The following is a 26,360-nucleotide window of genomic DNA, read 5'->3' on the forward strand; positions in this document are numbered from 1 at the left end:
CACTGCTGTAGAGGAGAATTGCATGGAGGAATGGGCCAAAATACCAGCAACAGTGTGTGAAAAGCTTGTGAAGAGTTACAGAAAACATCTGGCCTCTGTTATTGCCAACAAAGGGTAGATAACAAAGTATTGAGATGAACTTTTGGTATTGACCAAATACTTATTTTTCACCATGATTTGCAAATACATTCTTTAATAATCAAACACTGGATTTTCTGGGGGGGGTTCACATTCTGTCTCTCATGGTTGAGGTTTACCCATGTTGACAATTACACGCCTCTCTAATATTTTCAAGTGGGAGAACTTGCACATTTAGTGGTTGGCTAAATACTTATTTGCCCCGCTGTATATATCGCTGACAAAATCGGAGCTTGACTGAATTTTTTTTTTTTTTTTGAATCACCATCAGCCTTTGAAAATCCCATATTGGTGGACCTCTAGTTAAGATCGAGAAAATCATGGAAAATGGCTAAATATATAAGGCATTTCAATGGATGCTCTTACCCGACTTAAATGGCGATTCATTGACAGTTCTCCCCAAAAATGAGAAAAAAGGCCTTAAAATTCTTTCACTGAGTGCAGCTGCACAACAAAAGACGTCGTTCTGCTTTTCAGCGCCTCATTGTCAAGATGCCACAAAGGTGCGAAGGCATTGAAAACCACACCTGCGCTAATGTGCGCGACAAACTACCTCCTGCCCGCATAGATGCAAAGAGGAAACAGTGGGGCCATTTTGAATGAGGCTAACCTCTGATGTGAACCGGCGCCAACCCCGCCGTCCTCTCCTTTGTGATTGTCAGCCCAGAATTTCCTTTTTCCTGCACACGGACTTCCACGCTGCGTGAAAGGCAAACTGTGGAGTTGATGAATGAATACTTGGAGGTGGGACTCCGGGCGAGGAACTGTTGCAGAACGATGCTCCGAAACAACGAACCACAGAATTGTAATGGACGGTGTTAAAAGAATGTCTAATTTAAGTACTTGTACTGGATGGTTAAGTACAAATACGTTAGAAAAGCACCCTTGTGAAATTAGAAAAGCAGAGTGTAGACTTAACACTGAACAAGGATTTTAAAGTAATAAAGCAATTGTATGAACTAAGTGGAGATGCATATTTGCAGTTCAGCAGCTGTATATTGACCTATTTGCAATTTATATATATATATATATATAATTAGGGCTGTCAAAAGATTAAAAATTTTAATTGAGTTAATCACAGCTTAAAAATTAGTTGAGCGTAATTAATCGCAATTCAAACCATCTATAAAATATGCCATGTTTTTCTGTAAATTATTGTTGGAATGGAAAGATAAGACACAAGACGGATATATACATTCAACATACTGTACATAAGTCCTGTATTTGTTTATTATAACAATAAATCAACAAGATTGCATTAACATTAATATTCTGTTAAAGCGATCCATGGATAGAAAGACTTGTAGTTCTTAAAAGATAAATATTAGTACAAGTTATTGAAATGTTATATTAAAACCCCTCTTAATGTTTTCATTTTAATAAAATTTGTAAAATTTTCAATCAAAAAATAAACTAGTAGGTCGCCATTGTTGATGTCAATAATTACACAATTCTCATGGTCATAAAATCAGTTGCACCCAAGCGCCAGCAGAGGGCGACAAAACTACAAAAAAACACAAGTAACAAGTGCACATGCCCCTCCCTGTGTTGTCATTTTAATCTGTTTGAGCGGGGCATGTGCGTTTATTGCGTCAAATATTTTAACGTGATTAATTAAAAAAAATTAATTACCCTAATATAGCCCTAATATATATATATATATATATATATATATATATATATATATAAGTAATATATATATATATACAGTCAGGAAATTAGAATATTGTGTATTCTAATTTCCTGAGACAGTCCTGTATATATACAAAGGACTGTCTCAAAAAATTAGAATATTGTGTATTCTAATTTTCTGAGACAGTCCAGTATATATATATACACAGTGGGGAGAACAAGTATTTCATACACTGCCAATGGGTTTTCCCATTGACTGTGTATCAAATACTTGTTCTCCCCACTGTATATATATATATATATATATATATATATATGGCGGAAAACACTCCGCTCTGAGACCCCTAATTTAGCCAACTTTCAAAATTGTCCGATATGCATGTGTGATACATCATTGGAAAGCTTAAAACCTCAATTTTTCTGGGGGAAGAAAAAATTTGAGCAGGACGGCATTTTTTATATTTATTATTTATTTTATATTTATATATTTTTTAAACAGCAAAACCCTATCTGGAGGTGAGAGCACGTGAGAACAGAATTACAGACGCCATGACTTTAACGAGATATTATCGGGTACCTACTTTGTTTCGATCCAAAAACTCCATGTAGCAAGTATCACTGAGTGTCAAGACACAGCTGTGAATGGCCACAGCTGGATTTTGGGGGGATTTTATGGGTGAAACATGGTAACATAACAAGGGTCGCAATGCAGAAATCACAGACATCAAGGAGTGGTCGAGATTTTCTTTTTCATATATTTACCCTTTTAAACGTTTTTTTCAACTTTTTTTGTTTGGATCATTTATTTATCATCTAACATATCGGAGAAAATGTGACAGTAACAAAAAAATACAACTAAGCGATAGTTATGAGGTAGATATCCGTGACTTTTTTACAGATGCCATATTTTTCATTGTGACATAATTTGTTTAAAATATGTGAGTAAATAATATTTTAAAGTCGTTTTTTTTTTTTTTTTAAACGAAATATGAGACATCAATGAATCATTCTAAGTTAAAAATGTAAAAATGACAGACATTTTGAATAATAAATATAATTAATTACCTTTGTTTTATGGCTGGGTTGAAACAAAAGCGTTTGCGCGACGTCTGTGAACAGGGTTTTCAGGGTAAAACGGGCAAGTTAAAAATAGTTCGGGGGCTTAATGTGCCATGAATCTGCTATGGCAGCATATAGACATATTGTTTTATCAAACTTCTTGCACAACTATTGTATATTTATATGTCAAAAATATCGCGTTAAAGGGCGGTAATTAATTTTTTAAATTAATCACGTTAAACTATTTGACGCAATTCACGCACATGCCTCGCTCAAACATTAAAATGACAGCACAGTGAAATGTGTACTTGTTGTGTTTTTCGGAGTTTTGTCGCCCTCTGCTGGCGCTTGGGTGCGACTGATTTTATAGGCTTCAGCACCCATGAGCATTGTGTAAGTAATTATTGGCGTCAACAATGGCGGGCTACTAGTTTATTTTTTGATTGACAATTTTACAAATTTTATTAAAACGAAAACATTAAGGGGTTTTAATATAACATTTCTATAACTTGTACTAACATTTATTTTTTAAGAACTACAAGTCTTTCTATCCATGGATCGCTTTAACAGAATGTTAATAATGGTAATGCCATCTTGTTGATTTATTGTTATAATAAACAAATACAGAACTTATGTACTGTATGTTGAATGTATATATCCATCTTGTGTCTCATATTTCCATTCCAACAATAATTTACGGAAAAATATGGCATATTTTATAGATGGTTTGAATTGCGATTAATTACGATTAATTAATTTTAAAGCTGTAATTCGATTAAAATTTTTTATTGTTTGACGCTCCTAAAATATATATATATATATACACACACACATATATATTTAGGTTTTTTTTTGTTTTTTTTTTTAATCAACATTTTAGCAGCTTACTTAAGGAAATCACTTAGCAGTGCTTCATCAATGTTTTTTTTTTTCTTTTTTTAAAATTTTCTTTGGGTTTAAAAATAATGAATAAATTCTTAGCATATTTCTATTTCCCGGTTAAACTTCCACTAGATGTCTATTATACGATAATCTCAATCAACATCTCAACCGATTGACTTAACTTCTCTCCTCAAATATCTTTTTACAGTGTTTTATCCACAAAGTTTGAAAAAGGAACTAGCATAGTTTGACAAAAAGACAACTTTTTAAGTCTAAAAATGAAAGTTTTCGCAAAAAAATGAACTCAAGGGAAGTAAAGCTATCTACTTTAAACAGAGAGCAAGTATTTCGTCTTCGTTACTTCTCCCCACTGGCTCAAAATGTGCATTTCAACATGGTTGAAAGGCACAGCGCTGACAACAGGTTTGCGTGTGTGCGCGAGTGTGAGTGTGTGTTTTGTCCCGGAGGCGGGAAGCACACCACTCCCAGCTGGGTATTGCCCCGCAACTGACCTTGCTGTCTCTGCAGTAATTAGACAGCGGCAGGCGACTGCCTCCTGAACTCCCGCTGCCCCCTCTGTGTGTGCCGCCTCTCCCTCCTCTGAAGCCCTTCACTCTGGCGGGTGTGAGATTCAAAGGAGGGGTCGGACATCGGGGTGTCACGTCTAACTTTGGCCCCACTTACTTCGACCGTTGCATGTATTACGATCTGCGTATTTGGTCGTTTTTTTCCAGAACCAGATGGAAAGAAACAACTTAGTCGTCACTCCAAGGGAGGAAAATTTAGTCTCGCTTGCTTTTCCGATTCCATCATGGAATATTTAAATGAGAATTTGCATCGTCTTGCAACTGGCAGATGTTGCCTGGTTCACATTTTCCCGATTATATGCTTAAAAATGACCAAATTACTAGGGATTTCCCCGATACAATCATGGAAGTATTAGCTTGGCATTGACGCCGATAGATGTCCAATCCAATTTTACTGGGGGGGCTGGCAGCTGGTCAGCCCTCTTAGTCAAAACGGGTTGGATGTCTTTCACCATCAATGGCAGCGCAGTGTTGTTTCGTCAACGATGACAACAACGAAAATATTCCGTCAACACTTTTTATGACGCTGACGAGACGATAACGAGGTAAAAACGTGCTTTGGGTCACTATATCATAACGAGACTAATGCCAGTTTTCATCTAACAAGACGAGAACGAAACGAAAATTCGAAAACGAAAAAGTTCACAATATGTGACATTCATGTGTAGTTAGCCTGCATCGTAGCAATGTCTGGTTGTTAAGCCTGAACGATATATCGTTTAAACATCGAAATCGCTAGAGGTGGGAATCTTTGGGCACCTAACGATTCGATTACGATTCAGATGCTACGATTCGATTATAAATCGATTATTGATGACACCCCCCCTCCCCCGCTATTAGCTGCTAATGTTTTATCCATTAGTTACAAAAACTGTAAAAAAAACAAACAAACAAAAAAAAAACTCGCAGGCTTAAATAAACGACTATTTCAGTATCAAGTTAACAGTTAAAAACAATAAATAATATACTCAAATCCCCATTCTGTATCAGCAGCTTTAAACTACATTCAATTAATTTAATGTTGTCAATCAACCGTTAAAGTTATTAAAATTGCTCCTGTTATTCCATAATTTCCCTTTTGTCTACTTTCGACATGTGAAAGTTCTAAAACTATTTTAAAGATAGATTCAAGTCAATATTTTACCGATTTAGGAGTATTTTAGATAAAAAGTTAATTAGGTTCGCTTGGAAGGTTCGCTACAACAGCCTTGCAGGGAAGTCTACTGCTTTAAGATGGCGGCCGTTTACTAACGCCAGCATCTAGCTTTCTCTACATGTTCTGCTATCGCCACCGAGTCTATTCTACATCTAGTCCTATATAAATATGATATCTACCTTAACATTATGTATTGTGGACGTACTTTGTAGCAGCTTTCGGCAGTAGTCAGGTATGTTGTTGTTTTTTTTATTTCGCGGCATGAGTTGAGCTAGAGCCGTGAGTTGACCATTGTCATTACCCGAGGGGCCGGGTAATGACAAGCATGATGTTTAGCTACTCTCGCTCCATTCCTCATTGCGTCCCGAAGACCGCTGAGTGTGTTTTACTTCCACTTTACTTGACATATTTCAATAATCGGAATTTGGATGTTTGTGAATCGTTCTCGAATCTTCCACGGCCGAATCGCGAATAATCTAAGAATCGGAAATTTCGCACACCTCTAGTCCCATCGCAAGCACGTGCGATAGTTTTTATTTTTTTTAATCCACATACGCCTTGCTTTCTGCCCTGTGCACAGCCTCACACCCTCCCTCTCCCAGCCCTTTGTTCCTCTCGGTCACTGCGCACTTGCTTATTAAAGTTAACGATGGCTTTGATCTGGCCAAAGAAGCCGGGCAGCAATCTGTCAATCATCGTTTAACTTGTTAAACAGTTTCGCAAGGAAGCCGCGCTGGAATGAATGTGTGTGTGTCTGGAGACGTTTGAGACATATAAATGCCAGAAGTGATCATGAGGAGTTTGAAATTTCTACATGTCACTCCAACTGTCACAGCTAAGGTAAATAAACAGAAGCATTTAATAAAGCCAAGTATTTATCTACTACAGTACTTTATTCTTGTTCAAAAATGATTTGGTTGGACAGTTATGTTTAAAACTGATCATAATTATGACATTTGAAGTGCTTAAAAACCATTTATTTATATACATTTTTTAAATCATTTTGGGGGGAAAAGTGAGAAAAAAAACATGTCTTATATGTATCTCTTTCCAATGCTAAATCTGAATAAATACATTGAGCACAAAAAACACACACACACAAAAAAAAAAAAAAAAAAAAAAAAAAAAAAAAAAAAAATGGGGGTGCGCTACTTCGCGTTTTTCCACTTATCGCAGTGGGTTCTGGTCCCCATTTACCGCGAAAAATGAGGGATCACTGTACACTGAGGTGATGGTGTGTCATCCAAAGTCTTTCCAAACAGCTATTCAAGTCATCTAGTGAAAATTTCTTTAAAATATATATATACATTTTTTTTTTTTTCATATCGCAATATATCGCAAACCCCCCCAAAAATCGCAACAATAGTTTTTTCCAATACCGTTCAGGCCTACTGGTTGTGTCACTCGTGACGTGCTGCGTTCCCCCTCCCACTTCCCAACGCACCAGTGTGTCATCTCCAGTCTCCATGCAGGCTTGCACACACGGTAAGATTTGTTTTCTTAGCCAGAGAGAATATGCAATGTTGCTTTAGCCTCTGAAGGTCTGTGCTGAGCAATCATCACACAGTAAATGTAACTCGTAGCGTTAGCATAGAAGTCGCGTTCGTGTTAGCATTATGCTAATGCTAGTGGCAAGCGTCGTCTTAAACTCTCAGATTCTAACAAAAAACGGGTAGTTATACTTATAAACTAAATAATGAATGCATTAAAAAAAAAACATATTAGCTCAAACAAAAACAAACCCTATCATGGTCTTAACAGGAAGCAGCTGGATTCAGCTTTGTTAAATGAGTTATGTCATATTCACCTTTTGCCCTGGTAGTAGCGTATCCACCCAAAATCCGTAAAACTAAATGCAAACACTTTCAAAACAAACCATTACAACGCCACTCTAATTAAACGAATACTCAAAGCAGCATTTGATTTGAAGCTTTTTTCGAATTGAATTACTCGAGTTAATCGATTCATCGTAGTAGCTATAGTCATAATACTTAATGCAATTCTGAGCTATCGGATCGGGAGTCTGTAAAAGCACATCCGCGAAATCAGGTGTCTTGGGCTGTAATCGGGGCATCCCTACAAATTACCACACACTATCTCAATAACTGATTGAGTGGTGGTGTCACCGGGTTAATGAAAACTGCTTTCTTGCTGTTTCCTCTCAATTTTGCTCATCCTTGTTTGCTTTGAGTTTATTTTAGTCACAACGGCTGATAAACCGTAATGAATCCAATGTGATTTTTAACAGGTAAGCACGGTTAGAGGCCTGACGCTTAATGAGATTTCTCTGGAGGGGGAGCGGCGGGGAGTTCTTTGTCGGCTTTGTTTGCAAAACTTCAATCCCATTAGAAGCTCTCACTTATTCATCAGGACCTGTCTGCTTTGTGCTTATCTCTCAAGGCCTGGCAAACAAAAAACCCAATCAACTCTAATAAGTTTGCAGAGGCTCAATGCTGATGGAGTCAAATTTCTATTTGTTTCGCCTCTTGCCAGAATCAACAGAGGTATTGCAAGGATGCAAAGGCTAATATTGGACTGTCCACTCACTGGACACATTTGAGAAAACATCTTACACCTGTACACTGCTGGCCAAAAGTATTGGCACGCCTGCAATTCTGTCAGATAATGCTCAATTTCTCCCAGAAAATGATTGCAATTATGTAGCAGATATTATGTAGTAATATCTTCATTTATTTTGCTTGCAATGAAAAAACACAAAAGAAAATGGGTGAAAAAAATTAAGTCATTATCATAGTACACAAAACTATAAAAATGGGCCGGACAAAAGTATTGGCACCCTTTGAAAAATCATGTGATGCTTCTCTAATTTGTGTAATTAACAGCACCTGTTACTTACTTGCGGTGTCAATAACTAAATCACACGTGCAGCCAGTTAAAATGGATTAAAGTTGACTCAACCTCTTTCTTGTGTCCTTGTGTGTACCACATTGATACATGGAGAAAAGAAAGAAAACCAAAGAACTGTCTGAGGTTTTGAGAAGCAAAATCGTGAGGAAACACGGGCAATCTCAAGGCTACAAGTCCATCTCCAAAGACTTGAATGTTCCTGTGTCTACCGTGCGTAGTGTCATCAATAAGTGTAAAGCCCATGGCACTGTGGTTAACCTCCCTAGATGTGGATGGAAAAGAAAAATTGCCGAGAGATTTCAATGAAAGATTGTGCGGATGGTGGATAAAGTACCTCGACTAACATCCAGCCCTAAAAAATATATCACATTTGCAAGGCGTGGCGGGTTTTATTTTGGAGTGGCGGTGCGCCACAATCTTTTTATTGTAGGGGAAACCCTGCCATAGATTTAAGAAGGGGAAAAAAGTGCCCCGTAGTAATAGAACAGGTGGAAGCAGAACTTCACTCACCAAGTCACCACGCAAGGATGGCTTGCCAGGTCTTTACTCATTTTCTCGACGGAAGACATAGAAATCATGAATTATTAAGACTCAAAAGCCCATACTGAATTGAAACTCCAGATAAGCTGAGCCATGGTCTCAGCCACACGCAACACCCACTCCTCCAGATATTAGCCCGAGTCGCGGGCAAGCGGCCAAATCACACACTTGCGCCCTCAGCACTTCGCGCACGTTTTTAGACTTCCTGAGTAGAAATGACAGGGCTCATCTGCTCAAAAGGCCGTGTAATCTCTTTGAGAATTTGTGTTTGGAGCGATGAGGAGGGCTCACCCCCTGATTTCATTACCTTTCCCTGACCCCGTAGACTGACAGATCTAATTGCCCAATCACTAGTACACCTCCCCCCCGGCTTCGCACCCGCGTGTCCCACCCCGCCGCTAACCAACCCCATGTTTCCTGCTCAGATGACTGGCCCTTCATTTGGTCTTGGCGTGGATGAGGAGACAGTTCATTCACACGGCAGCTAACCCGCCCACCCCCGCCACCCAGACACAAGCCTTTAATCTGGCTCAAAACTATTTGTCGGAGTGAAAATGGCCTCTCTGTTCTCTCAATGAAAAGAGTGTTGCTTATCTGCGCAGCTCAACGCAGTCTCACTGCCAGAAATATTGTGCAAGGAATACACAGTATTTTGTTGGCCGTGGCTGAACATTGCGTTGCGTGTCTGCTTTGTTTTTCACTCTGGTAGGGATTTAAAAGCCTGTACCTTCGGATTATATCATTTTTTGTTCTGTTTGTTTGGACTGTCTCTGTTGTATGAAATCAAACTTATGTAAGATGATTTGTATTCATAATTTAGTGTTTTCAAAGTAGAGCTTCAGCATTATACCAAGAGTTAACAGTGCTAACAGTGGCTCAAATGATTTTGACTATGTTATACCCTAGTACAGTCCCTGACAAGTCTTGTCGCTTATCCGTTTTGTAGAAACAAATGCTTATAACTAGGGTTGTTCTGATCATGTTTTTTTTTGCTCCCGATCCGATCCCGTTCGTTTTAGTTTGAGTTTCTGCCGATCCCGATATTTCCCGATCCGATTGCTTTTTTTTGCTCCCGATTCAATTCCAATCATTCCCGATAATTTTTCCCGATCATATACATTTTGGCAATGCATTAAGAAAAAAATGAATAAAACTCGGACGAATATATACATTCAACGTACAGTACATAAGTGCTGTATTTGTTTATTATGACAATAAATCCTCAAGATGGCATTTACAGTTGTGGTCAAAAGTTTACATACACTTGTGAAGAACATAATGTCATGGCTCTCTTGAGTTTCCAGTTATTTCTACAACTCTGATTTTTCTCCGATAGTGATTGGAACAGATACTTCTTTGTCTCAAAAAACATTTATGAAGTTTGGTTCTTCTATGACTTTATTATGGGTTAACACAAAAAGTGATCAAATCTGCGGGGTCAAAAATATACATACATGGATCTGAAAAAGCGAATCATTGACTTGAACAAGTCAGGAAAGTCACTTGGAGCCATTTCAAAGCAGCTGCATGTCCCAAGAGCAACAGTGCAAACAATTGTTTGTAAGTATAAAGTGCATGGCACTGTTTTGTCACTGCCACGATCAGGAAGAAAAGGCAAGCTATCACCTGCTGCTGAGAGAAAATTGGTCAGGAGGGTGAAGATTCAACCGAGAATCACCAAAAAGCAGATCTGCCAAGAATTAGAAGCTGCTGGAACACTGGTGTCAGTGTCCACAGTCAAGCGTGTTTTGCATCTCCATGGACTACGAGGCTGCCGTGCAAGACGGAAGCCCTTACTCCAATAGCGGCACCTTAAGGCTCGACTGAAGTTTGCTGCTGATCACATGGACAAAGATAAGACCTTCTGGAAGAAAGTTCTGTGGTCAGACAAAACAAAAATAGAGCTGTTTGGCCACAATGCCCAGCAATATGTTTGGAGGAGAAAAGGTGAGGCCTTTAACCCCAAGTACACCATGCTTACCATCAAGCACGGTGGTGTTAGTATTATGCTGTGGGGCTTTTTTGCTACCAATGGAACTGGTGCTTTACAAAGAGTAAATGGGATAATGAAGAAGGAGGATTACCTTCAAGATAACCTAACGTCATCAGCCCGAAGATTGGGTCTTGGGCGCAGTTGGGTGTTCCAACAGGATAATGACCCCAAACATACATCAAAAGTGGTAATGGAATGGCTAAATCAGGCTAGAATTAAGGTTTTCGAATGGCCTTCCCAAAGTCCTGACTTAAACCCCATTGAGAACTTGTAGACAATGCTGAAGAAACAAGTCCATGTCAGAAAGCCATCAAATTTCACTGAACTGCACCAATTCTGTTAAGAGGAGTGGTCAAAGATTCAACCAGAATCTTGCCAGAAGCTTGTGGATGGCTACCAAAAGCGCCTAATTGAAGTGAAAATGGCCAAGGGACATGTTACCAAATATTAGTATGTATATATTTGATTCGCTTTTTCAGATCCATGTATGTATATTTTTGACCCAGCAGATATGATCACTTTTTCTGTTCACCCATAATAAAGTCATAAAAGAACCAAACTTCATGAATGTTTTTTGTAAAAAAGAAGTATCTGTTCCAATCACTCTATCGGAGAAAAATCAGTTGTAGAAATAACTGGAAACTCAAGAGAGCCATGACATTATGTTCTTCACAAGTGTATGTAAACTTTTGACCACAACTGTACATTATTAACATTCTTTCTATGAGAGGGATCCACGGATAGAAAGACTTGTGACTTTGTATATTGTGACTAAATATTGCCATCTAGTGTATTTGTTGAGCTTTCAGTAAATGAAAATGTAGCCATGCCCAAATGCATGATGGGAAGTGCAACAATGACTGTGCATAGTGCTACCAATTGATATATCTTCTCTGCGTTGGGAAATAACATAGGGTGTTAAGAAAAAGATCAATTACTACCTTGTTTCCCCACATTGCTTCCCATGATATTTCTAATTGTAGGGAGAGGGATTGTAAGGTTATAGCCAACTAAAAAAAGGCTCCAAAGGCTGCCAAAATTCACTCTACTCATTTTACGCTGCCTTTTAGCTCTCTATATAGGTAAAACGGCGCCATTACAGATTGAGAGCGACAATGCGTGAGTGGGTCGTTCAGCGCATGCATTAATTGCGTTGAATATTTTAACGGGATACATTTTTTGAAAAATTAATTACCGCCGTTATCGGGATAAAGTTGATAACCCTACCTTAAGCCTAAAGACTCTGGATGAGTGTAACATATTATGTCTGTAATGTTAAATACAATTAGAAAACGATTTAATTAAAAAATATATACAGTATATATTAAAAAAAGGCATGGCCGATATTTTTTTGCCGATTCCGATACTTTGAAAATGACGTGATCGGACCCGATCGATCGGGATGTCGATCGGAACATCTCTAATCAAAAGTATTGCAAAATCCAATTCACCCCATAACAGCAAATTTCTGGTGAAGTAGTGCAAAAACAAAACTGACTATCGATACCTTTGACAAAGCCATACCCGAGTCTTTCCTGTCCACCCTTTTGGGTGTCTATAACAGTCAAGTGCCTTGAAAATTCAACTCGAAACCCTCCTCTTTTGCGGCAGGTAATCCTTTGGGGTCGCACAGAAAAGTGCCTCAAAGAGACGTCTGAAGAAATCTCCCTGGCGGGAACAGAGTGCCACTACTTCCTGTGCGACGTGGCCAATCGGGAGGAGGTTTACAAGCAAGCCAAGGTTGTTCGAGAAAAGGTACTTCACGCCGAGAAAACCCCGCCAAAAATTTCCACGCGATTCCTCCGAGCGTGCACGTTGGCTCCGAGCTGCTCCATCTGGCGTATAGATTTATACTTCGACTGAAATCTCCAAATAAGAGCGGAGAATGTTGATGACAGCTCTGGTGCAGCAAAAATGCATTATCTCATGGAAGCACTTGCCAATGTTTTGTCTTTTTCGCTGCTTTCAGGTGGGAGATGTTACCATTTTAGTGAACAACGCAGCTGTGGTCCACGGCAAAAGTTTGATGGACAGCGACGACGATGCCTTGCTAAAATCGCAGCATATCAATACCTTGGGGCAATTTTGGGTAAGTTTCGGTTCAAGTACTGTAATTTTTGGACTATAAGGACTACAAAGGACTTATTTTTGGGATCTACTGCACTTTTTAAGCCATGATCAAGGATTCTGCAGGATCAGAAGGCTTAACACTTTCAGTGCCATTGACAATGATAGAAGTCCAATCTTGTGGCTATCGATCGATCGGGTCCGATCACGTTTCAAAGTATCGGAATCGGCAAAAAAATATCGGACATGCCTTTTTTTATATATATGTATTTTTTATTTAAATCGTTTTCTAATTGTATTCAACGTTACAGACAAAATGTCTTACACTCATCCAGAGTAATTTTGGCTTAAAGTAGGGCTATCAAATTTATTGCGTTAACGGCGGGAATTCATTTTTTTTAATTAACCGCGTTAAGTAATTAACGCATGTGCTGCACGACCCACTCACGCATTGTCACGTTCAATCTATAAAGATGCCGTTTTACCTATAGATAGCGCTAAAAGGCAGCGTACAATAAATAAAGAGAATTTTGACAGCCTTTGGAACCATTTTTTATGTGGCTAAAGCCTTACAATACCTCTCTCGCAGCAATTAAAAATAACGTGGGAGACAATGTGGGGAAGAAGGGTAGTAGTTGATCATTTTCTTAACCCTATGTTCTTTCCCAACGCAGAGAAGATATATCAATTAGTGCCCCTACGCACAGTCATGGTTGCACTTCCCATCATGCATTTGGGCAGAGGTTAAATGGATGCAGTTTCATTTACTGAAAGCTCAACAAATACACTAGATGGCAATATTTAGTCACAATATACAAAGTCACATTTATCCTTTACGAATTACAAGTCTTTCTATCCGTGGATCCCTCTCACAGAAACAATGTTAATAATGTAAATGCCATCTTGAGGATTTATTGTCATAATAAACAAACACAGTACTTATGTACTGTATGTTGAATGTATATATTTGTCCGAGTTTTATTCATTTTTTTCTTAATGCATTGCCAAAATGTATATGATTGGGAAAAATTATTGGGAATGATTGGAATTGAATCGGGAGCAAAAAAAAAAAGCAATTGGATCGGGAAATACTCAAACTAAAACGATCGGGATCGGATCGGGAGCAAAAAAACATGATCGGAACAACCCTACTTGTGGCTCTTTTCATCCTTTTTTTTTTTTAGTTTAAATTAGTTTGTCACAAGTAGACGTCCAATCCATTTGAACAGTCTCCGATACAGTATGTTAGCCAACGAGTTCAATGCTAAAGATAAAAAAATCAGTTTTCCTTGCAAATGTCAGAAAGCTAGAGATAATTTTAAAATAAGAAATCTCTAGATTGAAAGCAATACAAATGGCTTAAACTCGGTCTTTTGCAATTCCTCTGAAAGAACCTTCAACCTCGTCAATCCTGACAAGTTTGGAGGTGCGCGTTAAGTGGAATGTTTCTGAAGGCCTCATTTCCCGAAACATTCAGAGGGGGCCTGGTGGAAGTCATGGCATCATTATTCTAAACGGAGATCATAAGACTTGAAATATGCAGACGGAAATTCAATTATCCCCTAAATGGACATGGAAAAATAATCTTGCGGCTTGACTCGTGGCCACTTCTTGACTATATTTCATTCTCATCCTAGTTTCTAAACATGGCTTACCCTTCGTCTGTTCTTCTCTCAGACCACTAAGGCGTTTCTGCCTCGGATGCTGGAGCTCCAGCACGGTCACGTCGTGTGCATCAACTCCATCCTGTCCCAGTCGCCTATCCCCGGGGCCATTGACTACTGCACCTCCAAGGCCTCGTCCCTGGCCTTCATGGAGAGCTTGACGCTGGGCCTGCTGGACTGTCCCGGCGTCGGATGCACCACAGTCCTTCCCTTTCACACCAACACGGAAATGTTCCAGGGCATGAGAGTCAGGTGAGATTCAACTCAAACCTTTTTAGCATTTCAATCCTTCATAGGGCACTCGTTTAGCTCATAGGCTGCCACTGACACCGCTAGACATCAATGGCAATAAAACGAGCATTCACATCTAGACTTACCAGTATAAATGAATTGTCATAAATGGCTCTGAACAGCCGTCAATTGCAAACTAAGCATTGTCTGATTTTGCCATGAGAGCAATCATTTTACATTCAAGTGAATACGCAGTAATTTTAACCTGGCATTTCAGGCTGATTGTTCCACATATGTGCTATATTACAAACGAGTTCCATTCCAATGCTGGCGACGTAACTCGATTTTCCGTGTAAGTCGGAATTAAGCGTTTAACATATTTGCTCCCGAAAACGTATAAATACAGTGCCTTGCAAAAGTATTCGGCCCCCTTGAATCTTGCAACCTTTCGCCACATTTCAGGCTTCAAACATAAAGATATGAAATGTAATTTTTTTGTCAAGAATCAACAACAAGTGGGACACAATCGTGAAGTGGAACAACATTTATTGGATAATTTAAACTTTTTTAACAAATAAAAAACTGAAAAGTGGGGCGTGCAATATTATTTGGCCCCTTTACTTTCAGTGCAGCAAACTCACTCCAGAAGTTCGGTGAGGATCTCTGAATGATCCAATGTTGTCCTAAATGACCGATGATGATAAATAGAATCCTACTGTGTGTAATCAAGTCTCCGTATAAATGCACCTGCTCTGTGATAGTCTCAGGGTTCTGTTTAAAGTGCAGAGAGCATTATGAAAACCAAGGAACACACCAGGCAGGTCCGAGATACTGTTGTGGAGAGGTTTAAAGCCGGATTTGGATACAAAAAGATTTCCCAAGCTTTAAACATCTCAAGGAGCACTGTGCAAGCCATCATATTGAAATGGAAGGAGCATCAGACCACTGCAAATCTACCAAGACCCGGCCGTCCTTCCAAACTTTCTTCTCAAACAAGGAGAAAACTGATCAGAGATGCAGCCAAGAGGCCCATGATCACTCTGGATGAACTGCAGAGATCTACAGCTGAGGTGGGAGAGTCTGTCCAAAGGACAACAATCAGTCGTACACTGCACAAATCTGGCCTTTATGGAAGGGTGGCAAGAAGAAAGCCATTTCTCAAAGATATCCATAAAAAGTCTCGTTTAAAGTTTGCCACAAGCCACCTGGGAGACACACCAAACATGTGGAAGAAGGTGCTTTGGTCAGATGAAACCAAAATTGAACTTTTTGGCCACAATGCAAAACGATATGTTTGGCGTAAAAGCAACACAGCTCATCACCCTGAACACACCATCCCCACTGTCAAACATGGTGGTGGCAGCATCATGGTTAGGGCCTGCTTTTCTTCAGCAGGGACAGGGAAGATGGTTAAAATTGACGGGAAGATGGATGCAGCCAAATACAGGAACGTTCTGGAAGAAAACCTGTTCGTATCTGCACAAGACCTGAGAATCTGTGGAAAGAGCTGAAGACTGCTGTTCACAAACACTCTCCATCCAACCTCACTGAGCTCGAGCTGTTTTGCAAGGAAGAATGGGCAAGAATGTCAGTCTCTCTATGTGCAAAACTGATAGAAACATACCCCAAGCGACTTGCAGCTGTAATTGGAGCAAAAGGTGGCGCTACAAAGTATTAACGCAAGGGGGCCGAATAATATTGCATGCCCCACTTTTCAGTTTTTTATTTGTTAAAAAAGTTGAAATTATCCAATAAATTTTGTTCCACTTCACGATTGTGTCCCACTTGTTGTTGATTCTTGACAAAAAATTAAAATTATATATCTTTATGTTTGAAGCCTGAAATGTGGCGAAAGGTTGCAAGGTTCAAGGGGGCCGAATACTTTTGCAAGGCACTGTACATTCTATTTTTAATTGTTTCAGTGTCCCAAAGACGTATTTATACGTATTTTACGTTTTTTTTTTTTTTCACAAGCGACATCTCTGGGTTCTGATGCTACTTAGCTCCAAAGCACAATGCTGAAAATCCATTTTAAAGCAATAAAACTGGCCACGCGAGGGCAGTAGCGCATTTGGTAAGACCCGCAACCTGATTCAATGGAACGAACGGCCGGGGCGCCGGCGGAAGACAACCGAATGGACGTCCAGGATGCCAGGCGTCGGACGACCGAGCAGAACAACCGGGAGGACGCCCGGGTTGCCAGGCGCTGGACGACCGAGCAGAACGACCGGGACCACCAGTGCAGCGGACGATGCCGTTGAGTCCGTGCCGCTCGCCGAGCAGAGCCCGCACTGCCATGCTCGGCCGCTCGCATCCCCCGCACCCTCCAGTGTCCCCCGACTGCCGGAAACGCGCACAGCCAAACTAGTTCCCCCTCAGGAAAACAAGTTCCCCAGGCAAACTCCGCCACGAGGCATTGGTCACCACAAAAGAAAGACTCAAAATAATCCATCTTAATGAGACAGGCGGCGATGAGGGAAAAGTTTACCCCGGCTGTCGCGGCCACAACAGCGTCATCTCTCAGTTAGTTATGTGTAAATAAATTGTGACTTTGCTATCAAAAGCTCTATTTGTCTTGTTGTTTATGTTATTTTGTAGAAGGAAAACATTATTCATATGTTTGGCATGTCACAAAATTAAAAAATAGCTGTGTTAAAGTCAAAGTTATGTTTGAAATGTATGCTTTTACAAAAAGCTCTATTTAAAATTGCTCAAACTAAGCTATTTTCTAATGCTGATTTCTAAAGAATGGAAAAACATATGAACTAACTTTTTTCCCTGCTGATAGAAGAGTAATCTTTCTTTTGGTGGGTTCCATGTTAATATAGCAATAGAACAAAATTTTCTGTGGGCCTTGCAAAATCAGTCTAAATCCAGTCAAACGGCCGGGAGCGAAGGGGGTTGCACCGGTGAAAATGGCTGGGAGTGAATGAGTTAAGTGCCCCTAAATAGTGCCTAAATCTCAAAATAACTACCCAAAAAAATGTTTTACAGTGATCCCTCGCTACTTTGTGCTTCAAACTTTGTGCCCTCAGTCCATCACAGATTTTTTTTTTCTTTTTCAATTAAAAAATAAATAAATAATAATAATAATAAATAAATATATAAATCCATCCAACCACACTCTTGGTCCTGCTGCTTATCTTGGTCAGGCACTGGAGTTGCTTATTAAAGTTAACGATGATTGACAGACTTTAAGGTTTGATCTTGCCAGAGACCTTTGGAAGTCGAGACGTCAAAGCGCTGCATGCATCAACATTGTTTAACTTTTTAAACAGTTGTTATGGCAACTCATTGTGTGTAAGTGAGCAGCTTGAGCGGATTTGAGTGGAATCACTCAATGAAGCAAATAAAGAAAAACATTTTTCAAGTTTTTTTTAGATGGATTAGGTCTCTTTGACCTTTTTCAAAAAAATAATTCAGTGGGGGAGTAACATGTTTAAAACTTATCATAACTATTAAATTTGAAGTGCGTAAAAATTATTTATTAAAATATACAGTAGTATGAAAAAGTATCTGAACCTTTTGGAATTTCTCACTTTTCTGCATAAAATCACCATCAAATATTATCTGATCTTTGTCAAAATCAGACAAATGTAAAAACAGCGTCTGCTTTATCTAAAACCACCCAAATATTTATTGTATTTTTATATTTGAATGAGGATACCATACAAACAATGACAGAAGGGGAAAAATAAATAAGTGAACCCTCTGCGTAAGGAGACTTAAAGAGAAATTAAAACCATTTTTTAACCAAACAATTTAAGTCCTCATTAAAATATGAAAACCTATAAATGTGTGGTGGGTCGTTTACGTTTAAGCAGACAGTTTTTTCATCTGTGTGATTTTGACAGAGATCAGCTCACATTTGATACTGATTTCATGCAGAAATGGGAGAAATTCCAAAAGGTTCAGAGACTTTTTCATACCATTGTATATATACATAAGTTTTTAATTATTATTATTTATATATATATATATATATATTACTTTGGGGGGGGGAGGGTGAAAAAACATGTCTTACGTGTATGTATCTCTTTCCAATGGTGAATATGAATAAGTACATTGATCACACACAAAAATATACTACATATGTGTGTATATACTGTATATATATGTGTGTATATATATATATATGTATATATATATGTATATATATGTGTATATATATGTATACATATACATATATATGTATATATATGTATGTATATATATATGTATATATATATATATATATATATGGCGGAAAACACTCAGGTGACTTGAAGTTCCGCTCTTAGACCTCCAATTTGGCCAAATTTCAAAACTGTCCGATATGCATGTGATACATCATTGGAAAGCTTAAAATCTAAATTTTCTGAGGGAAGAAAAATTTTGAACAGAAGGGACATTTAAAAAAAAAAAGAAAAGAAAAATTAAACAGCAAAACCCTGTCTGGATGTGTGAACACATGAGAGCAGAATTACAGACACTATGACTTTAACGCGATATTATTGCGTACGTACCTTGTTTCAATCCAAAAACTCCATGTAGAATGTATCACCGATTGTCAAGACACAGCTGTGAATGGCCACAGCCGGATTTTTGGGGTATTTTATGGGTGAAACATGGTAATATAACAAGGGTCGCGATGCAGAAATCGCAGACATCAAGGAGTGGTCGAGATTTTCTTTTTCATATATATACCATTTAAACGTATTTTGTTTTGTTTTGTTTTTTGGATCGATTATTTATCACCTAACAGTTCGGAGAAAATGCGACAGAAAAAAAAAAAATACAGTTACGCGATCGTTATGAGATAGATGTCTGTGACATTTTTACGGACACCAGTTTTTTTCATTGTGACGTAATTTGTTTAAAAGTTTAAAATATGCGATGGAATAATTTTTTTAAAGTCATTTTTTATTTTTAAGCGAAATATTAGACATCAATGAATGATTCTAAGCTAAAAATGACAGACATTTTGAATAAATATAATTAATTACCTTCGTTTTATGGCTGAGTTGAAACAAAAGCGGTTTCGTCCATAAACGAGGGTTTCCAGGGTAAAACAGACAAATTGAAAATAGTTTGGGGGCTTAATTTGCCATGAATCTGCTATGGCACCATATAGATACATTGTTCTATCCTACACAAAAGTTGTTTTGGCTTAAAATACAGCAAGAGAAGTGCAAGAGCAGAAACTGCTTTTTCAGTCATGTCTGTGTTTTCCACCTTATATATTTTTCTTAAGCTACTTCGTGGTTTTTCACATATCGCGGCAGATTCTTGTCCCATTACCCGAGAAAAACGAGGGATCCATGTATTTGTGACCGTTCTTGATTCCAGACAACATTTTGGTCAGATCTCGGACTGGAGTCCCAAAAGACTGTTTTTGTGTTGTTCCATTCGTTATTTTCTGTTACGCCCCCCCAAGGAAGACGTAAACGTTCCGCGCCCCCCCAACTCTCTGCCGCCACTGTAAGAATATACTGTATCATTTGTATATAACATTCTTATAAGTACACCTCTCCATAACATTGTGTTTTTCTAATATTAAAGAAGAAAGTTCTGTAGTATAGATCAACTTACAATAGAGCGTAAAAAAAAACCCACACACATCCAATGTGTAAAAATACACTCGATACATTTTTGACTGTTTGATACTGAAAAATAAAATTTAATAAAATCAATAAATGATAATGCAAATTGATTAGCAACATTAATTCATGAGGACAATATGTCGAACAATTACACTGAAAAAACAAAAATTAATAGAACAAAACGACAGTTTCATTGGACCGAGGGAAAGTTTTTATTTTTGCTGCAGGCAGTATCAGCTCCTTTGCTATGGTGTAGGGCAGGGGTGTCCAAACTTTTTGCAAAGGGGGCCAGATTTGGTGTGGCAAAAATGTGGGGGGCCGACCTTGGCTGACGTCCTTTATGTAGAACGATATATTTAAGCAAATTTTAGCAAGCCGTTCTGTGTGTCACATTTGCTTTATTATAGGGCTGCAGCTATCGAATATTTTAGTAGTCGATTAATCCATGGACTAGTTAGTTTGAATAATCGAGTAATCGCATAAGGAACATGAAAAATTAAAACACCTGAGCTGAGCCTCAGACGACAATTTTTTTTTTTTTTAAATGAGGATCTGTGTACAACAAAAGAACAATTGGCTAACTTGGATAGAAAAAGTCTGCTAGCTTAAATGCGATAAAATGCTAAAGTTTTTTTTTTTTTTTTTACAATGCTCTTAACAAGTGGTTCAGACACATATTCCTAGAAAAAAAGGACTAAATATACCTACAAACTAAATTAAGAATGCATTAAAAAAAACATTCGCTCAAACAAAAACTTAGCTTATGTTGGTCTTAACAGGGAGCAGTTGGATTCAGCCATGTGAAAAGAGGCAGACCAGAGGGCATTGTATCCACCCTCATCAGTAAAATGAAATGCAAACACTTTTAAAATCAACCATTACAATGCCACTTTAATTAAACGAATACTCGAAGCCATAAAATTTAGTTCGAATATTTTTTTCTAATCGAATACTCGAGTTAATCGATTAATCGTTGCCGGACTACTTTTTTTTTTTTTTTTTTGAATAATTTCAACAATCTCGCAACTAGCGTTCTCTTTCGACTCTCGGCCTCTTGCGAAATACTGCTGCTGTGAAATAAAACTTGCTTCAAGTTGCTTCAATTTCTCGCTATGTATCTCCCCTGTAATCTTGTCGTACATGTCAGCGTGTCTTGTTTGATAATATCGCCTCATATTGAACTCTTTAAAAACAGTGACTGTCTCTTTCCAAATGAGGCAGACACAGTCGTTGCGTATTTTAGTGACGAAATAGCCCAGTTTCCACCTATCCTTGAAGTGCCAGCCGTTGCAGTCAACTTTTTTTTGTTGTTGATTGTCGCCATTTTAGAAAATTGGGAGTAAATGGTCACATGTGGTAATGTTGCTTAGAGTGCTGCTCCCTTTTAGTAGGTAAATGAGGAGCAGCATTTAGTGTGTAAACTACTTCATATGCTTGTAGCAGTACTGCTGACCAATTTATTAAGTCTGTGTGCGGGCCAGACGTTATTGATTTTATGACAGAGGCTGGGGGCCGGATGAAATCCGACCACGGGCCACATTTGGCCCCCGGGCCGGACTTTGGACATGTTTGGTGTAGGGTGTATTTTGCACTGAGCAACCTGGCATGCCACCCTATACGATGCTGACAATGCTCTCTGGTTTACTGATGTAACACTGACGAAGCAGGAGGATTGTTGGCAATGTTTGGCGCTGAAAAAAAGAATTCCTGCTGTCCCCTGTGAACAATTTTAGACAAATGAAATAGTCTGGTCTTTCCTCATCTCCCACTGTAGCTAAATGCTACATACACTTCGTCATATTTCCTTGTCTAAGCTTTTCATATCTCCAGTGCTCTTTGCTGTGTGGTCTTGTTTGGTTAAAAAATACTGCGCACACGCTGAAAATGAGAGCGGCACTGCCACCCACTGAGTGGATGTGCAATTGCACTTTATTCTAGTACGACAAAAAAGTATGTTCCCCAAGGTCCCATGCGCCACCCCCAGCCTCTCTCTGCGCCCCCCTGGGGGGGCCCGCCCCACTATTTCAGAAGTACTGCTTTATCATAACTAGGGCTGTCAAAATTAACGCGTTAACGCGCGGTAATTAATTTTTTTAATTAATCACGTCAACATATTTGACGCAATTAACGCACATGTCCCGCTCAGACAGTATTCTGCCTTTTGGTAAGTTTTACAGCAAGGCTTTTTGTGCTGTCTAACAGCGAACTCTTGTGGTCGCTTTGCGACATGGTTTATTGTTTTCTTGCCAGTTCAATATGGCTGCACGACGTCTCTGTTGTGCTTATATGATCCTTGGACAAGATTTGTCCGTAAGTATGGTTGTTGTAAAGAATGTACATATTATGTTAGTAAGCGAAATGTTATATTTTTTGTATGAGACGCTTTTTGTTTATGTTTAGTTAAACTGTATAGCGTGCTAAGCTAACTTTGTTGCTAATGCAATGCTTGTGTACTTTTTTTTTGTAGTTTTACGACAGTCTAAAGAGGACAATGGTTTGAGGCCATTTTATTAATAAATCAGATGAAAAAGGAAGAAGTCTGATTATTAAGGCGTCGTTCACTAGCTGTCTAGCTTTGGAAAAAGTTGACGCTTCGGAGAGAGGACAGCATAGACAGATTTAAATGACAGTAGAGTGAAATGACCACTGCAGTCCTTATGTACCGTATGTTGAATGTATATATCCATCTTGTGTCTCATCTTTCCATTCCAACAATTTATTTTACAGAATATATATATAATTCACAGAAAAATATGGCATATTGTATAGATGGTTTGAATTGCGATTAATTTCGATTAATTACGATTAATTAATTTTTAAGCTGTAATTAACTTGATTAAAAATTTTTAATCGTTTGACAGCTCTAATCATAACCTGATGAGTAATGCTTCAAAATTGGAGTTTGGTTTTGACTTCAGCTCTGCTTCCATCAAATTATTATTATTATTATATTTTTTTTTTTTGTCAGTGTTTAAATTTCTGTGTTGTTTTTCCTTAGATTCCCCCAGCTGTTTCCGCCCCTCAAGCCCGAGGTGGTCGCCCAAAAGACCGTGGACGCTGTCCGAGCAGATATTGCTTTTCTCTACCTGCCTTGGACCATGCATGCGCTTGTCGTTCTTAAAAGGTGAGCTCTAGTCCTAGCTAGCTTAGTTTATTTAGCCTTTTCTTCACCTTGCTAATATTTAATCTTTTGTCTCTGTAATTGGAAGTTTCATGCCACAAGTTGCACTTGAAGAAATCCACAAGTTTACGGGGAGTTATACCTGCATGAACACGTTCAAAGGACGGACATGAGCCTCAACGCTGTTGGCTTCAACTGCGCCAACTCTGAGGACTAAGAACTATGGACCTAAATGTACTCTGAGTTGGAGAAAACTCCACTACAGAGGGATATTGCAAGATTTTTATTTGCAGGGTGAATTATTTGATCAAGGACTGTCAGGTCACCCTTTTTGAATGTCAGGGAATGTTTGTAAATACTGTACAGAGATGCCTTCCCAGAAGCCATGTATAGGTCTGTACCTGTGACACTTGTTTTAGTCAGATGTTTAAACTCGCTATTTTTATTTGCATAAAATCAAGATAATAAAAAGCAGTTTTAGAGATGACTTTTCTGTACTTTGTATGAGAATTTACTATTAGGATTTTGATGCCTGTAGCGGTGTGATAGCACTTTTTAGATTGATGACAGGCGTGTGTTCAGAGACTGTGACAGGATATTGTCAAAGACATAAAACGTGAAGTTGCTGGGGTGTTATCTACTGTCGAACTTGGGAGGACTTCTCCTGGAACATGATGAGCACGTCGATCAGGACCTTGTCATTTCGTGGCCGGGATGATATAAGACATTCGGTCAGATTCTGTGCGGTCGTCTGCCGCCACGGCTTGACTCCATCTCATGCACCACATAAAACGGCTATTAATGCTATTTTATAGGAGGGCGAAAAGTCAATGTCGCACATTAAATCGATGGCACGCTACCTTTGAGTCAGCATAATCGCAATGCTTTCACTTGTTTCATTGGCTTACGCTGATATTCAAATAATGACAGTGTGCTGTGGATTTATTACATATTCATTAGGGGTTATAACCGGAACTTGTCCAATTTGTAGATGGTGCAGTCTTGGGAGATGGATTGGGAGGTTGACATATTTGTTTTGTGGTGGCTGTCTGAAGCATATAAACTGGTTCTAGGCCCACTTTTTTTCATTCAAAGGTTTTTTACTTTCCTAAAATTGTAATTAGTGTCCAAGTCTACGTTGATCAGTTTCAGACAATAGTAACAGATTTGTCTGATCAACTTCCAAAATGAAAGGTGTAAGAAAATTACAAGATCTCCTTCTCATTTTGACCAAAATGTGCTGTCCACCATTCTGACTGAAGGTCACATGACCCTGGTAGGGGCTCTGATTGGCTCATTTGATGTAGAACCTTCTGATGTGAAGCCTTTTCAATTTCTAGAACTCTCTCTGCATGTTAATTTATCATGTAATTTATCAGTATACAGTGGGGAGAACAAGTATTTGATACACTGCCGATTTTGCTGGTTTCCCCACTTGCAAAGCATGTAGAGGTCTGTAATTTGTATCATAAGTTCTCTTCAACTGTGAGGGACGGAATCTAATACAAAAAAAACAGAAAATCACGTTGTATGATTTTTAAATAATAAATTTGCATTTAATTGCATGAAATAAGTATTTGATACATCACAAAAATCGAACTTAATATTTGGTACAGAAACCTATGTTTGCTATTACAGATACCAAACGTTTCCTGCAGTCCTTGACAAGGTTCGCAGACACTGCAGCAGGGATTTTGGCCCACTCCTCCATGCAGATCTTCTCCAGAGCCTTCAGGTTTCGGGGCTGCTGCCGGGCAACACGGACTTTCAGCTCCCTCCATAGATTTTCTATCGGGTTCAGATCTGGTGACTGGCTAGGCCACTCCAGGACCTTAAGATGCTTCTTACGGAGCCACTCTTTAGTTGCCTTGGCTGTGTGCTTTGGGTCGTTGTCATGCTGGAAGACCCATCTTCAGGGCTCTCACTGAAGGAAGGAGGTTGTTTGCCAAGATCTGGCGATACATAGCCCCACCCATCCTCCCCTCAATACGGTGCAGTCGTCCTGTACCCTTGGCAGAGAAGCAGCCCCAAAAAATGATGTTTCTTCCTCCATGTTTCACGGTTGGGATGGTGTTCTTGGGGTTGTACTCATCCTTCTTTTTCCTCCAAACACAACGAGCCGAGTTTAGACCAAAAAGTTCAATTTTGGTCTCATCCGACCACATGACCTTCTCCCATTGCTCCTCTGGATCATCCAGATGTTAGGTTTTGTGTTTGTTTTCTCCTAGTGTGATTTGTCCCTGTGATTGCCCATTGATTTCACCTGATGTGCCTTCTCCTAGTGTATCCTCCTGTGCTCACCTGTTGTGTCACCTTGTTGTCTCGTTACCCCTTGTCTGCGTGTGTGTATATAAGCTCCCATTTTCTTTTCACTCCTTGTTGTGTCATTGTCAAAGTCTGTCGACGTCCATGTCCAAGTTCTGGTCCGTATTCTCGCGTCTCTCCAAGCCCTCGTGTTCCCCTCAGTAAGTTTTGATACCTAGCCTTTTGTTAGTAACCTGAGTTTTGTTTGCCGCTGTGTTTTTTGGAATCTCGTCATTATTTGTTGGTACTTTGTTTTTTGCTTGCCATAATTAAATCATTTTGCACCGTCAATCTGCCTCGTCTCCTTTCCCTGCATTTGGGTCCACACACCACCGGCCTTCCCGTTCCCTGACACCAGATGGTCAGTGGCAAACTTCAGGCGTGTCTGGACTAGGCATGTGCCGGTATGAGATTTTGACGCTATGATAACCGTGAGCAAAAATACCGCGGTTTCACGGTATCACGGTATTGCAATTATTGCTCCAAAATGTGTTATTTTGAGATGTATGAGTTAAAAAAAACAACACTTTTTTCCA

General features: G+C 39.0%; 1 protein-coding gene across 1 annotated transcript in view; it reads left to right on the forward strand.

Moving 5' to 3' along the window:
- Nucleotides 1–24,526, forward strand: part of dhrs3b (dehydrogenase/reductase (SDR family) member 3b) — a 34,299-nt gene extending 9,773 nt beyond the window's left edge. Inside the window, exons 2-6 of the mRNA XM_057847133.1 lie at nt 12,467–12,610; nt 12,825–12,944; nt 14,600–14,838; nt 23,398–23,523; nt 23,609–24,526. Of these exons, the coding sequence (XP_057703116.1) occupies nt 12,467–12,610; nt 12,825–12,944; nt 14,600–14,838; nt 23,398–23,523; nt 23,609–23,693 (714 nt within the window). The 3' untranslated portion in view covers nt 23,694–24,526. The remainder of the gene's footprint in view (nt 1–12,466; nt 12,611–12,824; nt 12,945–14,599; nt 14,839–23,397; nt 23,524–23,608) is intronic.
- Nucleotides 24,527–26,360: the final 1,834 nt, after the last annotated feature.

Source organism: Corythoichthys intestinalis, chromosome 9 (genome assembly GCF_030265065.1).
Source record: "Corythoichthys intestinalis isolate RoL2023-P3 chromosome 9, ASM3026506v1, whole genome shotgun sequence".
NCBI lineage: Eukaryota > Metazoa > Chordata > Actinopteri > Syngnathiformes > Syngnathidae > Corythoichthys > Corythoichthys intestinalis.